At 44.6% G+C, this 15155-nt stretch overlaps 1 protein-coding gene across 1 annotated transcript in view; it reads right to left on the bottom strand.

Annotated features, from left to right (window-relative positions):
* Window positions 1–14902, bottom strand: part of METAP1 (methionyl aminopeptidase 1) — a 66749-nt gene extending 51847 nt beyond the window's left edge. The window contains exon 1 of the mRNA XM_084895512.1: window positions 14584–14902. Coding sequence (XP_084751638.1) covers window positions 14584–14697 — 114 coding nt within the window. The 5' untranslated portion in view covers window positions 14698–14902. The remainder of the gene's footprint in view (window positions 1–14583) is intronic.
* Between the last annotated feature and the right edge of the window lie 253 nt (window positions 14903–15155).

Genomic DNA, 15155 nt, shown 5'->3' on the forward strand with positions numbered 1-15155 from the left:
TAGTATTCTACTTTATGTTTGTACCACATTGTGCTTATCCACTCATCCGTTCATGGACGTCCGGGTTGTTTCCACATCTTAGGTACTGTGAACAGTGGGGCGAGGAGAGAACTTATTTGCAATGTATAATTTCCCAATGTCTTTGTCCCAGATTTAACACATAAACTGAGTAAGGCAGACCCTGGCTTGCAGGGTATGTGGAATTATTCTTTATTCAAAGCCAGACAGCAGACTGATACCAATAAAAATAAAAATAACTTATAATTGTAGCGCTGGAAGCACTACCTGCCCAAACATGAATAAACTGTGAGGTCAGGAGAAAGGGTAATAATTGTATTTCTCTTACATTAAAACTTTAATATGCAGAGAATCTCAATGGTTGCTGTGTCGAGTATTCCTGCCTATATACTGTACATCTACTAAATAGGTTTGCTATTAATACCAAAGACAATTCCTCATTAATACAGGAGTTACCATGCTACTGCTTCTCCCTCCTAATATCTACATGTGTCTTCATCCCCACCAAATTTACTAAGATCAAACTAAAAACTCTACAAGAATGACAAACCTGAAAAACACTCACCCCCCAAAAAAGGAAGTGACTACAATTTCTATCCACAGCCTCTCTAAACCACAAAAGATCACACCTACTTCCAATGGCCCTTCAATTTCTAAAAATGTAACTCAGAGTTAACGACTTGCTCAACTTTTGGCTACCTGCCAACCAAATTATGCTTTTTGCTGTTTTACAAGTTCTAGTGAAATATAAGTATACTTCATCCCAAAATTGCAATATAAGTAAATATTTATAATATAAGTATGTCAATAAAAGGAAATCTCCATTGACCACCATAAAATCTTCAACCAACAAATATCCACTGATTACACTATGAGAACTACTACCGTGTTTCCCCGAAAATAAAACATCCTCAGAAAATAAGACCTACTTACATGTTTCCTTCTGAATGAAATATAAGGCATCCCCCCGAAAATAAGGCCCCCCCTAGGTTCTGTCTCAGAAACTTGGTGAAACCTAAACTGCAAGAAGTTGTGACTTGGGTGAAGAATTCATGAGAGAAAATCACTGACAGTTACATTGCAAATGCACTGTGAGCAGGCTACCTTGACAAGAAGTACTCATTTAAAGACAGTGCTATTGCTAAACATGAGAGATTTGGTCCACTGATTCTGAAAGAAATGGTGTCACAAGAAATTCACCAGGAAATTCAGGAATTGGATTGTTATGATGATGTTCCAGAAGATGATAACATGATTGTCATTGAATAAATGAGTAAATTCTTGATACTGTAGGATTCACAGTTTGACTGGTTTGTGTTGACAACTACCGTACTACCGTACCGTATACAGGTAATAAATTTCTTTATTTTCATTTAACAATAAATGTGTACCGTATTCTTCTTCATGGAAAAATAAGACATCCCCTGAAAATAAGACCTAGCGCATCTTCGGGAGCAAAAATTAATATAAGACACTGTCTAGCAGGGACCGGTTTGGCTCAATGGATAGAGCATCAGCTTGGGGACTGAAGGGTCCCAGGTTCGATTCTGGTCAAGGGCATGTACCTTGGTTGCGGGCATATCCCCAGTAGGGGGTGTGCAAGAGGCAGCTGATCGATGACTCTCTCTCATCGATGTTTCTAACTCTCTCTCTCTCCCCCTTCCTCTCTGTATAAAAATCAAAATTAAAAAAAAAATAAAAAATAAAAGACACTGTCTTATTTTCGGGGAAACATGGTAGCAGGTTGGGATAGTTCAATCATGGGTTCCTGCCGAGACCGATTTGTCTCAATGGATGGAGCATCGGCTTGGGGACTGAAGAGTCCCAGGTTCGATTCCGGTCAGGGACGTGTACCTTGGTTGCGGGCATATCCCCAGTGGGGGGTGTGCAAGAGGCAGCTGATCGAAGACTCTCTCTCATCGATGTTTCTAACTCTCTATATCTCTCCCTTCCTCTCTGTACAAAATCAATAAAACATATTAAAAAAAAAAAAAAAAAGGGGGGGTAGCAAGTAGAATGGAAGAAAGACATTTAAAAAAAAAAAATCATGGGTTCCTGTACAGTCCTACTATTATTCTGTGCCTGAGTAAATAAAAATGATTTAAATTTTACACAACATTTATTGGAAAGCACTTAAACAGCAGCTAAAAAACCCAAAAAAGTAACTAAATGCAACCACAGGTGATTAAATAAAGGACAGTTCATCTATAATGAAATATACTATTCAGCAACTATCCTATTTAATAAGAGTAATATGCAAATTGACCATCATTCCAGCACACAAAATGGCCGCCCCCATGTGGACACAAGATGGATACCACAAGATGGCCTGCAGGGGAGGGCAGTTGGAGGCAATCAAGCATGCAGGGGAGGGCAGTTAGGGTTGACCAGGCCTGCAAGAGGACAGTTGGAGGCAATCAGGCCTGCAGGGGAGGGCAGTTAGGAGTGACCAGGCTGACCAGGGAGGGCAATTAAGGGCTATCAGGCCATCAGGGGAGCAGTTAGGCATCAATCAGGCTGGCAGGAGAGTGGTTAGGAGGTGATTAGGCTGGCAGGCAGAAGCAATTAGGGGCAATCAGGCAGGCAGACAGGTGAACAGTTGGGAGCCAGTAATCCTGGATGGTGAGAGGGATGTCTGACTTCCTGTTTAGGTCGGATCGGGCCTAAACAGGCAGTTGGATATCCCTTGAGGGGTCCCAGATTGGAGAGGGTGCAGACTGGGCTGAGGGACACATACACCCCCATGCATGAATTTTGTTCACTGGGCCTCTAGTAAAGGATAATGAGACATTCTCAATATATTGGTAAGACATAAGGGGGTCTTACCAATATATTGACAAGTGTGGCCAATTTGGTTGAGTGCATGCACCAACAGGTTGCCAGTTCGATTCCTGGTCAGGGCACATGCCAGGTTGCAGGTTCAGTCCCCAGTAGGGATGTATACAGGAAGCAAACAATTGATGTTTCTCTTTCACACTGATGTTGCTCCCTCTCTCCTTCTCTCTCTCTCTTCTCTCTTTCTTTCCCTCTCCCTTTCTCTCTAAAATCAATAAGAACATATTTTAAAAAGAAAAAAAAGACAGGGGGAAGATGGCAGCGTAGGTAAACACCTGTACTCGCATCTCCCACAACCACATCAAAATTACAATTAAAATTACATCCATCATTCAAAATCGCTGGAAAGCTGGCTGTAAAGAAGAAAGCACATTGAGACTGTTAGGAGGTACAGAGGCACAGAACAGGCTGTTCTGGCACCCATGTGTGCCACTTTTTTAATCAGGAGACTGTCTCTATGGAGGCCACCAGGAGGAGCAAGGGGTTCCCAGCCCCACACCAGCCCCCCAGCCCAGGGTCCCAGAGCTGGGGAAAGAAGTCCCTATGGGCAGTAAGAATAGGGGCTATAGAAACTAGTGCAGATTGGAGCTCTGTGACACAGAGGCTGCTGGAGACCCAGCTGTTCCTCTTAAAAGGCCGGCACCACCAACTGAACTTACAAGTTCCTGCTTTCTCTGAGCTCCAGCCCTAGGGCGAGGCTCTGGGGAACATAGACACATACAAGGAGGAACTGGACTGTCTGGCACCAGGGCAGGGACTTGAGCTGGCTTTCTCCCAGATGAAGGTGCTTGCAGGGATTATTGTTCCTATGCTGGAACCTCCCAGTGCAGAGCTGACTGGCAGCCATTTCTCTTGCCCCATTTGGTGATTCCCTAAGTCCCCACATCATCCAATTTACAACCCCATCCAAGATGTGTGCAGTGGCTTTTGCATATAAATGGCCTGTCCTTGCTCTGCTAAAATCTCTCAAACAAGCAGCAGCTGGGTCAGGGAGCCCCAAATCCATCAACAAAAGTCCCAAGACCCAGCACCAGCATCAGCCTGTCTTGCTTCATAGCGGGGCCTCTTCTGGGTAATTTCAAACCCAATACAAAGAGGAGGAATCTGCAGTTCTCTCTGTAGCTCCTGCCTGGTGGCCCCAAGCAGTGGCTGATTTTGCATCTCTCTGGATATCTAAGAGCCAATGTATGCAGCAGTGTCAGGCCATATCAGATTACAACTCTTCACATCCACAAGCGACACACTCAAGGGGCAGATTCAGTGAGCACCAAAGCCCCACTGCAGCAAGTCCTGCTCACAGGGGTGTCTCCAGCACAGCAGCTCTCCCACTGTAGTTTCAGCTAGTCCTCACAGCCAATTGGCCTAGAGGTCAATTCCTCCCAGTGACACCAACAGCAATCAAGTCTCAACTACAACAAGACTGTACACACAGCACACAAAGGGGTGCAACTAGAGCTCCCAGCTCAGGTGATTGGGGAGGCTGAGCCACTGGGCCCTATAGAACACCTACTACACAAGACCACTCTACCAGCTCAAGGAGACATAGCAGCTCTACCCAATGCATAGAAACAAGCATAGGGAAGCAACCAAAATGAAGAGACAAAGAAACATGTCATAAATGAAAGAAATGGAAGAAAGCAAAATACAGGATATAGAGTTCAAACCACGGTTATAAGGTTATTCAAGAATCTTCTATTGAATAGAAACCTCCAAAAAATTGGAAAAGGGCCAGTCAGAAATTAAGACTGAAATTAAAAAAAACAAACAAACAAAAAAAACAGGATTCAACAGTAGAGGATTCTGAGAATCAAATCAACTATTTGATATATGAGGAAGCAAAAAAATACCCAACCAGCAGAGCAAAAAGAAAAAAGAATTCAAAAAGATGAAGATAGTGTAAGGAGCTCCTGGGATAACTGTAAGCATACCAACATTCACATTATGGGAGTGCCAGAAGGAGAGAACAAGATATTGAAAACCTATTTGAAAAAATAATGACAGAAAACTTCCCCAACTGGTGAAAGAAATAGACTTACAAGTCCAGGAAGTAGAGAGAACCCCAAACAAAAGGAATCCAAAGAGGATCTCACAAAGACACATCATAATTAAAATGCCACGGGCTAAAGACAAAAAGAGAATCTCAAAAGTAGCAAGAAAAAAGCAGTTAGTTATCTACTTGAATAGCCATGTGACTCTCAGCTGATTTCTCAACAGAAACTACTGTATCAGACCAGAAGGGAGTGGCAAGAAGTATGCAAAGCATGAATAGCAAGAACCTACAATCAAGATTACTCTACCCAACAAAGCTATCATTTAGAATTGAAGGTCAGATAAAGAGCTTCACAGATAAGAAAAAGCTAAAGGAGTTCATCACCACCAAACCAATATTATATGAAATGCAAAGGATATTTTTTAAGAAGAGGAAGAAGAAAGAGGTAAAGGTAAAAAATATGAACAACAGAGTGGCAACAAATACATATCTGTCAACAAATGAATCCTATATAATAAAAGACTAATATGCAAATTGACCAAACAGTAGAACGACCAGTCACTATCATGTGCACTAACTACCAGGGTGAAGACGCTCAATGCAGGAGCTGCACCCAGCTGGCAATTCCCAGGCCAGCCAAGGCAGGTGCCCCCCAATTGCACCACCAGTTGCCCCGCAGAGGGAGGCAACTGGTAGAGGTGGCAGGGGGCAGGGCCAGCGAGCGGGTGGTGCCAGGCTGGCCAAGGCCGGTGCCAGTGGAGGCCCCCAGATCGCCCTGTAGAGAGGAGGTGACCAGCTGTGGCAGCAGGGGGCAGGGCCAGCAAGCAGGAGGCGCCAGGCCAGCAAAGGCAGGGGCCAGCAGGGCCCCCCACATTGCCCTGCCAGTTGCCCCACAGATCAACACTGATCGCTGGCCAGGCCTAGGGACCCTACCTGTGCACAAACTTCGTGCAGTGGACCTCTAGTATAAAAATAAACAAATAAGAAATCTAATGAACAGAATAAACTGGTGACTAAAATACTGGTAGAATCAGAGGCATGGAAATGGAACAGACTGACGATTTTCAGAGGGAAGGTGGTGAGGGGCAGGAAGAGATTAAACAAAGATCTTATATGCATATATGTATTACCTGTGGACAGAGACAATAAAGGTCTGGGGCGGGGTGGGAAATGAGTGGAGGGGACAAAGGGGGGAAAAAGAGGGACATCTGTAATAATCTCAACAATAAAAATCTAAATTAAAATTTTAAAAAAAAGACAATAAGGGTGGTCAATTCCCTAGGATTATATACATTATGGTGCTGCTTTTATTAAAAAATATATAAGTATATGTATATTGATATATATATAAGAGATATAAATGTTTTTAAAATACGTATCAAAGCCCTAGCCAGTTTGGTTAAGTGGTTAGAACATAGTCCACAGACTAAAGGGTCGCAGGTTCAATTCGGTTTGAGGGCATGTACTTCGGTTGTAGGCTTGACCCCCGGCCCAGTTGGGGTGCATGCATGAAGCAACCAATTGTGTCTCTCTCACACTGATGTTTCTCTCTCTCTCTCTCTCTCTCTCTCTCTCTCCCCCGCCCTCTACTCTCTCTAAAAATCAACGTAAAAAATATCCTCAAGTGAGAATTAATAAAAACCAACAAAAAATACACATCACAAATGTCACAAGGGGGGTATGTAATACTTCCAACAATAAAGAATTATTTTTTGAAAAGTCACAGAAATTAACACTGGGTAACTTTTCACCCGTATTTTCTGATTTTTCTACAATAAGCATATTAGTAAAGTTATTTTTGTTTAAAAATCACAATCTTCATTGTACTTTTCCTTGCAAGAAACTATAACAGTTGTGCCTAATCACCGTAACTTACAGCACTTTCAAGGGATGGTGAGTAATGTGAGAAATTTAAAGAAAATCCCCATAATTAAAACACATAATAGGGTTAATATCTCCATCCATGATGAAGATGAGTTCCAGAAACACTCTGAATTGTCAGGAACTTTGTTGCTGAAGAAACAAATGTTGCAGAGGACAGGGTTGCATTTCAAAGACACTACATATTAGAAGAGCAATTCCTGTTACAAGATGTCCAGACACACACTCACTTTCTTTCTGCACACCCAATTAATCACCTTCCCTTGCCACTGCTTCTTTGAAAGAGCCTATTGTAAGAATTTGTTCAAAATGCTCTAAACAAATAATACTTCTCTTTAAACACTTTCAAGCCTTCCTTGTAACTGACTATAACAGTATCAAACATGAGCCTATAGGCATAGAAAAAAACATTTACTGAACACTGTGCTAAGCACTTTGCATGCTCTCTCTTATTCACCTTCCTCTCAACTCCATGAAGATGGCGGTGCACTATTTGCCCTCTCTTACAAAATTAGGATATGAATTACCCATGGACACAGAAGCAAAGATTTAAACCTAGGTCAGACTCCAAACCAAGTCTCCTACTCGTGCTACTCTACTTTTTAAGTTATTAAACCTCATAATGAATTTTAAGATCCTTCTCAACTGATCCTTTAACTTAAAAAGACATGATAGCATCTGCCCTGGGCTGTAAACTAAAGGCTTGAATGCTCTATGCTTTCTGTCTCAGGCCAACCAACCTCTTTGCTTTCATTTAATGAACTAGGTGCCTTGCCTACTGTGTTGCAAGGCACTAAAATAAATACAAAATATGAGTAAAGTGCAGCCTCCATCCTCAAAAAATTGTTATAAACTCCTAGGGACTAGGAGTAAACTACTAAACTACTAGTGAAACTAGTAAGCTATTAAATAAGAATGAACACATCCATTAAAAATAATCACCAAATATCAGAACACCTGAAAAGCTAATTAGTAAAATAGATTTTACTCATTTAAAGGGGCAAACTTTTCTTAAAATTAAACATCTCAGATAAAAATACCTAACTTTTTAAACATAAAACACAGTATAATAGAGAACTAACACTGATTAAATTTACTGATGTGCTAATTGTTTTACATATGCTTAGTATTTAGTCTTCACCAAAACACTGAAGTACTTACTATAAATGGCCCTATTTTAAAAGAATGTAACAGAAATCAGAGAGGTTATTTGCCCAGTTAGTAAATGATTCAAATGCAGCGGTCTACCTCTCTATTCTACCTTTCTTTACTATTATTATTGATTTCAGAGAGAGAGAGAGAGAGAGAGAGAGAGAGAGAGAGAGAGAGAGAGAGAGAACATCAACAATGAGAGAGAATCATTGATTGGCTGCCTCCTGCACATCCCACACTGAGGATGAAGCCGCAACCTGGGCATGTGCCCTGACAGAGAATAAAACCCTGACCTCCTGGTTCATAGGTCAACGCTCAACTGCTGAGCCATGCCGGCCAGGGCTATTCTACCTTTTGATAGATTTATTCATTGATTCAAACATTTATTCCCAATTTTAAAATGTGGGCCCTACCCAGTTTTGCTCAGTGGATAGAGCGTCAGTCTGCGGACTGAAGGGTCCCGTGTTTGATTCCAGTCAAGGGCATGTACCTTGGTTTTGGGCACATATCCAGTAGGGAGTGTGCAGGAGGCAGCTGATCAATGTCTCTCATCGATGTTTCTCACTCTTTATCCCTCTCCCTTCCTCTCTGTAAAAAATCAATGAAATATATTTTTTTTAAATGTGTCAAACACCTTAATATAGACTAGATGGCAAATAAGCAAGCATATTAAAGATGCTACATAACATGTCATCAGGGAAACGCAAATTAAAATGAGATGACACTACGCAGCTATTAGAATTGCCGAAGTCTGGAACACTGATAGCACCAAATTCAGGTGAGGATGTGGAGCAACGGAAACCCCTATTCACTCACTGCCTGTGGGAATGCAAAATGGTACGGCGTATTTCCTTACAAAACTAAATATACTCTTATAATACAAATCAGCAATTATGCACTTTGGTATTTACCCAAAAGAGTTAAAAGCATGCCGAAACAAGTTTGGCTCAGCAGTAGAGCATTGGTCTGCGGACTGAAGGGTCCTGGGTTCGATTCCAGTCAAGGGCATGTACATTGGTTGCGGGCACATCCCAGTAGGGGGTGCACAAGAGGCAGCTGGTCGATGTTTCTCTCTCATCGACGTTTATAGCTCTCTATCTCTCTCCCTTTCTCTCTGTAAAAAATCAATAAAATATATTTTTTTTAAAAAAGTTAAAAACATGTTCACACAAAAACCTGCACACAGATGTTTGCAGCAGCTTTATCATAATTTCCTAATTTTGGAAGCAACTGAGATTCCTACAGTGAGTTGATAAATTGTGATACATCCAGATAGCAGAATATTATTTAGCTCTTAAAAAGAAATGAGCTATCAAGGCATAAAAAGCAGGAAGGAATCTTAAATGCATATTGATAAGTGAATGAAAACAATATGAGAAAGCTACATACTCTGTGATTCCAATTGGAAAATCAAAACTATATACATCCTAAATAATAAAAGCCTGATATGCAAATTGTCCCCTCAGGCAGTCGTTCAACTGGAAGACTGGGAGTTCAAGGGCTCACTATGACATGTGTTGACCACCAGGGGGCAATGAGGAACATGCAGGCGTTGGCAATACAGCGCTGGCAGTAGGGGGCAGTGGAGGCGCTGCCTGCCCCGATGGGCCCCAACGGGAGCGGGACCATGATGGGATGGTAGAGCAGGTGCATGGGCAATGCCAGGTCAAGGCAGGTGCGAGCAGGGGCCCCATCACCTCGCAGATGGCGACCAACAGTGGCGGCAGGGCCACCACCTGGCTCCCAGGCACTGAGGGAGCTGGGCAGGAGACCCAGCCCTGATAGACTGCCCTGCAGGCAGGATGGTGGAGCAGGTGCGGGGACGGCACCAGGCCAAGGTGAGGGCTGTGGTAATGTGAGGCTAGGGGTACAAGCTGGGAACCAATCTCCACAGGCCACTCCGAGGGAACCCAACCTGGCACAAATTCATGCACCAGGCCTCTTGTCCTATATAATATAAGGATAATATGCAAATTGACCCTAACTTGGAACAACCAGGAATGACCGTTCACTATGGTGTACACTGACCACCAAGGGGCAGACGCTCAATACAGGAGCTGCTTCCTGGTGATCAGTGCACTCCCACAGGGGGAGCTCCACTCAGCCACAAGCCAGACTGATGGCTGTGAGCCCAGCGGCAGTCGGCCATCCTTAGAACTGCCGCGGAGGCAAGAAAGGCTCCCACCACTCCTGTGCTAGCCAGCCATCAGCCCAGCTTCTTACTGGACAGCACTCCCCCTGTGGGAGCACAGTGACCACCAGGGGACAGCTCCTGCATTGAGCATCTGCCCCCTGGTGGTCAATGTATGTCACAGCAACTGGTCATTCTGCTGTTCAGTCAATTTGCATATTAGCCTTTTATTATATAGGATTTATTGTAATTAACTTCCTTTCAATGTGCACGAATTCATGCACCAGGCCACTGTGAAGACAATAAAAAGATCAGTAGTTGCCAAGGGTTGGGGGGTGGAGGGACAGGGAAGTATGGAAGAATGAACAGAGCACAGACGATTTTAGGGCAGTGAAAATACTACATATGCTATAATAATAATGGACATATATCATTATTTATGTCTAAACCTACATACATATCATACAACATTAAAAATGAGCCCTAGCCTGGCCGGTGTGACTCAGAAGTTGAGCGTCGACTTATGAACCAGGAGGTCACAGTTCCATTCCAGGTCAGGGCACATGCCTGGGTTGCAGGCTCCATCCCCAATAGGGGACATTCAGGAGACATCTCATGAATGATTCTCTCTCATCACTGATGTTTGTATCTCTCTTTTCTTCTCTGAAATCAATCAATCAATAAAAATAATGAACCCTAAAGACTATGGATTTGGAGTGATTATGATGTGACAATGTAGATTCATCCTTGGTAAAAATCATACCATTCTGGTGAGTGATACTGATAATGGAGGCTATGCATGTTTATGAGCAAGAACTATATGAGAAATGTCTGCACCTTCCTCTCAGTTTTACTGTAAACCAAACACTAAAAATATTAAATACTAAACAATTTTTTTACCTTAAAGAAAAATCATCTTTCGAATTTTTACCAAAATACAAATTTCACTATCCTGGTTCTTTAAAAAGAAAAAGAATGAATAACATAAACTGATGAACAAAAACAGAACCAGAGTCATAGAAACATGGAGTAGACTGTCCCACCTATGAGGGAAGGTGGGGGGTGAGGGGCTAATAAATCAACCAAAGGACTGTATGCATGCATATGAGCATAACCAATGGACACAGATGGGGGGGGAGGGGGTTGTTGTGCTGGAGGTTGGGGATAGCCAGGGAGAGGTCAATGGGGGGAAAAGGAGACTTATGTAATACATTAAACAATAAAGAATTTAAAATAAAAAAATAAAGAAAAAGAAACAGGATGATCCCACATCAGTATGCTGGAATTCAGCTAACATTTTCAGCCTCAGTTATGCTGTGTCACTTCTTGATCTCACCGACAGATCAACCATGTAGAAGGACAACTTATCAGGCAATCCATCAGAGGCATGTTGCTCTCATGGCAACAAGTCTGTGCTCATCCCTGAAATTTCTTTATTTTGCTAGAATTTAAATTCCTAGGTCAAAATAGTGAACATTCTTAATGTTTTTTGTACATAGCCTTCAATTTTTTCCCATAAATGTACCTGTTAACAGATTAAAAAAATGTAATGGCTACCTACCACATACATGACACTGGGTTAAAAAATGAAAATAGGGCAATGAACAAGATAGCTTTATTCATGAAGCTCACCCAAATCAGAGATGGAAAGACAGATAAATAAGAAAGCAAATAAGATAACTAGATTGTGTAAATTATAAAGGAAATAAACAAGGAGGTGTGATAGAGCAACTGGGAAAGGCTCTCTTCTGTGAGGGCTTCTTGTAGTTTTCTTCTCAGTTTATTCCCAAGACAAACTGGCCAGACAGCCAGGCTGGGGATGGGAGGAGCAAGAAGGAGAGAGAAGAAACACCACTCCTAGTGAAGATAACCAGAGAAATGGCAAGAAAAAGCTCTAGTTTCATCACAGATGTGTAAACTGGCTTAGGGAAAGTTAGCGATTTGGTTCAAGTCTTCAGAACAGGTGATATGTTGGGGGAAGGTAAGAGTAGACACACAGCCTCTGGTTAGAGCAAGAGAATGAAGCTAGACCCTGAAGAGGTGCCCTGATTAGGGGCTAGCATCCTGTAAGCAATGGTAACTCTATTTGCTGTGGGTGGAGGGTAAGCATAATCAGACTGGGCTATGCTCGGGGAAAATAACTTTTTTTTTTTTTTTTAATATATTTTATTGATTTTTTACAGAGAGGAAGGGAGAGAGATAGAGAGCTAGAAACGTTGATGAGAAAGAAACATCGACCAGCTGCCTCTTGCACACCCCCTACCGGGGATGTGCCCGCAACCAATGTTGACCGGAATCGAACCCAGGACTCTTCAGTCCGCAAACCGAAGCTCTACCACTGAGCCAAACCGGTTTCGGCGGAAAATAACTTAAGGAAAGTTTTGTTTGGTTGTTTTGTGTATGTGGGTGGGTGTTTGCACGGTGGGGAACTACACTTGGAAAACACATTAAGAGACCACTAAAACTGGCTTGGTGAAAATTTTTAAAAACTGACCCTAAGAGGTAGCAATAGGAATGAAGAGAGAGAGACAGTGTGACAGCAACTTGGAATATGTTTGTCTGCAAGTATAAGCAATGGTACCAGAAATATACCTGCAGAATCCAGATGACATAACTCCAATTCTATAGCACTAAATAAACCCTGAATATTTTCATAAAAGTGTTGGAATGTTTCCACAAACCCCAATAAGCAAAGTTCTTTCTACTGAAGAGTATCATGCCTAAGAGAGTATCACCTATGTTTGGTAAATATGGTTTCATAGTATCTTTTTTTTTTAATCTCAGCAGATGTCTATACATATTAAGTAATTTAGTATTACAATTCCCACCCATTCTTAAACACAATGTAAACCACATTATTCTATTCAAATGGCACACAATTTCCAAAAGCAAACTGTATGTTGCATTTTTTGTTTTTAAGTCCAAGTCCCACATAGGCCTCAACAAATTAGAATTTGAAAATTATTTTAAAGAAACAAAAGGACTCATACCAGATTTAGTATGTTGAGAAGGCCCACTGCTATTTTTAGAATAAGCAACACTTTGCAATGTGCAACTTTTTCCAAATGATACTAACAAGGTCAAGGATCATATCCTATCTAAAAACAAGACCTATACAAAATAGCTAGGAGCTCTTACAATGGTTTATCTACAAGTGTCTAGGATTTTACTTATGCTTATTTTACATACATCTTTATGTTTATACATTTATATTTGTGTGTACTGTTCTTAACATATGCTTTCATTCTATTCATTGATATTTTTACATATGGCAGTGTTATATCGTACTGGTGGCCTTTAAAAAAAAAAAAAATGCCTTGGATTTTTACCAGCATTTCACATTCATTGGATAACTCGGGACTCAGAACAACCTTGTGAAATATGTAAGAAAAATATCATCTTCCCCTCTGTACAGTGGTGGAATTAAGAGCTCAGAAAGGTTAAGTCACTTGACTAGTTCAAAATTGCACAGGAACTGGCAAGGGCAGGGTCCTGACCTGGCCTTCAGGCTCCGTTCCTGCTCTTCTCCCCGCAAGACACTGCCAATTTAACACTTTTAACATTCTTGTGTCTCCAACAAACCTGGACTGTAACTAAAAGCCACAATTCCAAAATGTTGCCGCTCTGCCAAAATTCTGAGTGTGACATTGCAGCCGGAACGCTAGTACTTTCCAGTAAACATAAACACGAGCACACGTTTCAGTTCAGGACCCCGTTCAGCGGTGGGTTTGCTCCGCTGCACAAAACTCACTAAAATGCACGACAGCCTTAGAGCAGAACCCTTCATGGGACTGTCTTTTTCACTCAATGGGAGATTCAGTAGATGCAAAAGGTGACTCAGATCGTGAACCTATGGTTTTCTAAGTTAGTAACTGTGGATGCCCAAAGAAATCAATGAATTACACAAACCCCTCTCCATCTCCACCCCACCCCCACCCCCACCCCCAAAGTTGCCTAAGTGTCAAAGACGGAGGTGGGGCTGGAGCCAGCATTCCTCATCCCAGCAACTCCCACCATCCCCAAGCAACCCACCCCCCAAAGCCCAGCGGGTCTCTTCCGACCCCCCCACCCCACCCCAATACCACCGAGACGAGAGTGACTACCGGCCCCTGAGTCGTACACACACACACACACACACACACACACACACTCCGAGACAAGAACCCTGCCCAGGGCTAGGGCCACCCCTTCCCAGGCAGCCCCACCTGTCCCGGGGCCCGCACACCTGGGAGCCTCGGCCTCCGCAGAACACGCGCGGCGGGAACCGACCCGTGAACGCGGCGCCCCCGGGCCGCCGGGAGACCGGGGGTAAGTCCGCTTCCGCTTCCACCCCACAGGGCCGCGGCAGACCGCGCCCCGCCCCCGCCGGCGCCCCCAGGCCCCCCGGGCCCAGGATCGCAGGGGGCAGGAGGGGGGCGCCGGCGCTGCGGATGGGGGCGGGGGAGGAGGAAGCGCAGCCGGCGCGCCGGCCCCGGGGGAGGAGGAGCGCGTCCGCACCGGCCGCGAGGGCAGGGGAGAGGGCAGGGGAGGGCGAGAGGGGGCGCCGCCGGGGCCGCGGGCGGGGGGCGGGCGTCACCTGCGAGCAGAAGTAGGAGCCGTGGATGCCCAGCTTGATGCAGGTGGGGCACTGGAGCTTGGCCTCGCTGCTGCAGCCGTCCGTCTCGCACACCCGCGTCTCCACGGCCGCCATGCTGTCTGGCTGCTGTAGGAGCGCCTCACCGAGGAAGAGGAGGAGAAGGAGGAGGAGGGAGGGAGGGAGGAACGGCCGGTGGAGGGAGGGAGGGCCGGGAGGGGAGAGAGGACGAGCGGGGGAGGAGCTGGGCCCGCCAGTCCCGGCGCGGAAGGAAGGAGAGCGCCCGACAGGCCCAGGCCCGGCTGCGCGCCCCGCCCCGGCCCGGCGCGCGCGCAGCGGGCGCCCCGCCCCCGCCAGGCCCCGCCCCCCGCGGCCGGCGCACGTGGGGGCTCGGGGGACCTGGCCGAGACCCCCACTAGCGCGGAGGGTGGGAGCGCGGCCTCCCCGCGCGGGCGGAGAAGGCCGGGGAGAGGGGGTTGGGGAGGGGGGAGCCCCGCGAGGACCGGCCCACGTGCCCCGCGCCCTCGGCGGAGAGGCAGGTCCCCGCCGGCCCTCCCTGACCACCCCGGTGTCCT

This window comes from Pipistrellus hanaki (assembly GCF_964339955.1).
Source record: "Pipistrellus hanaki genome assembly, chromosome: 1".
Taxonomy (NCBI): Eukaryota; Metazoa; Chordata; class Mammalia; order Chiroptera; family Vespertilionidae; genus Pipistrellus; species Pipistrellus hanaki.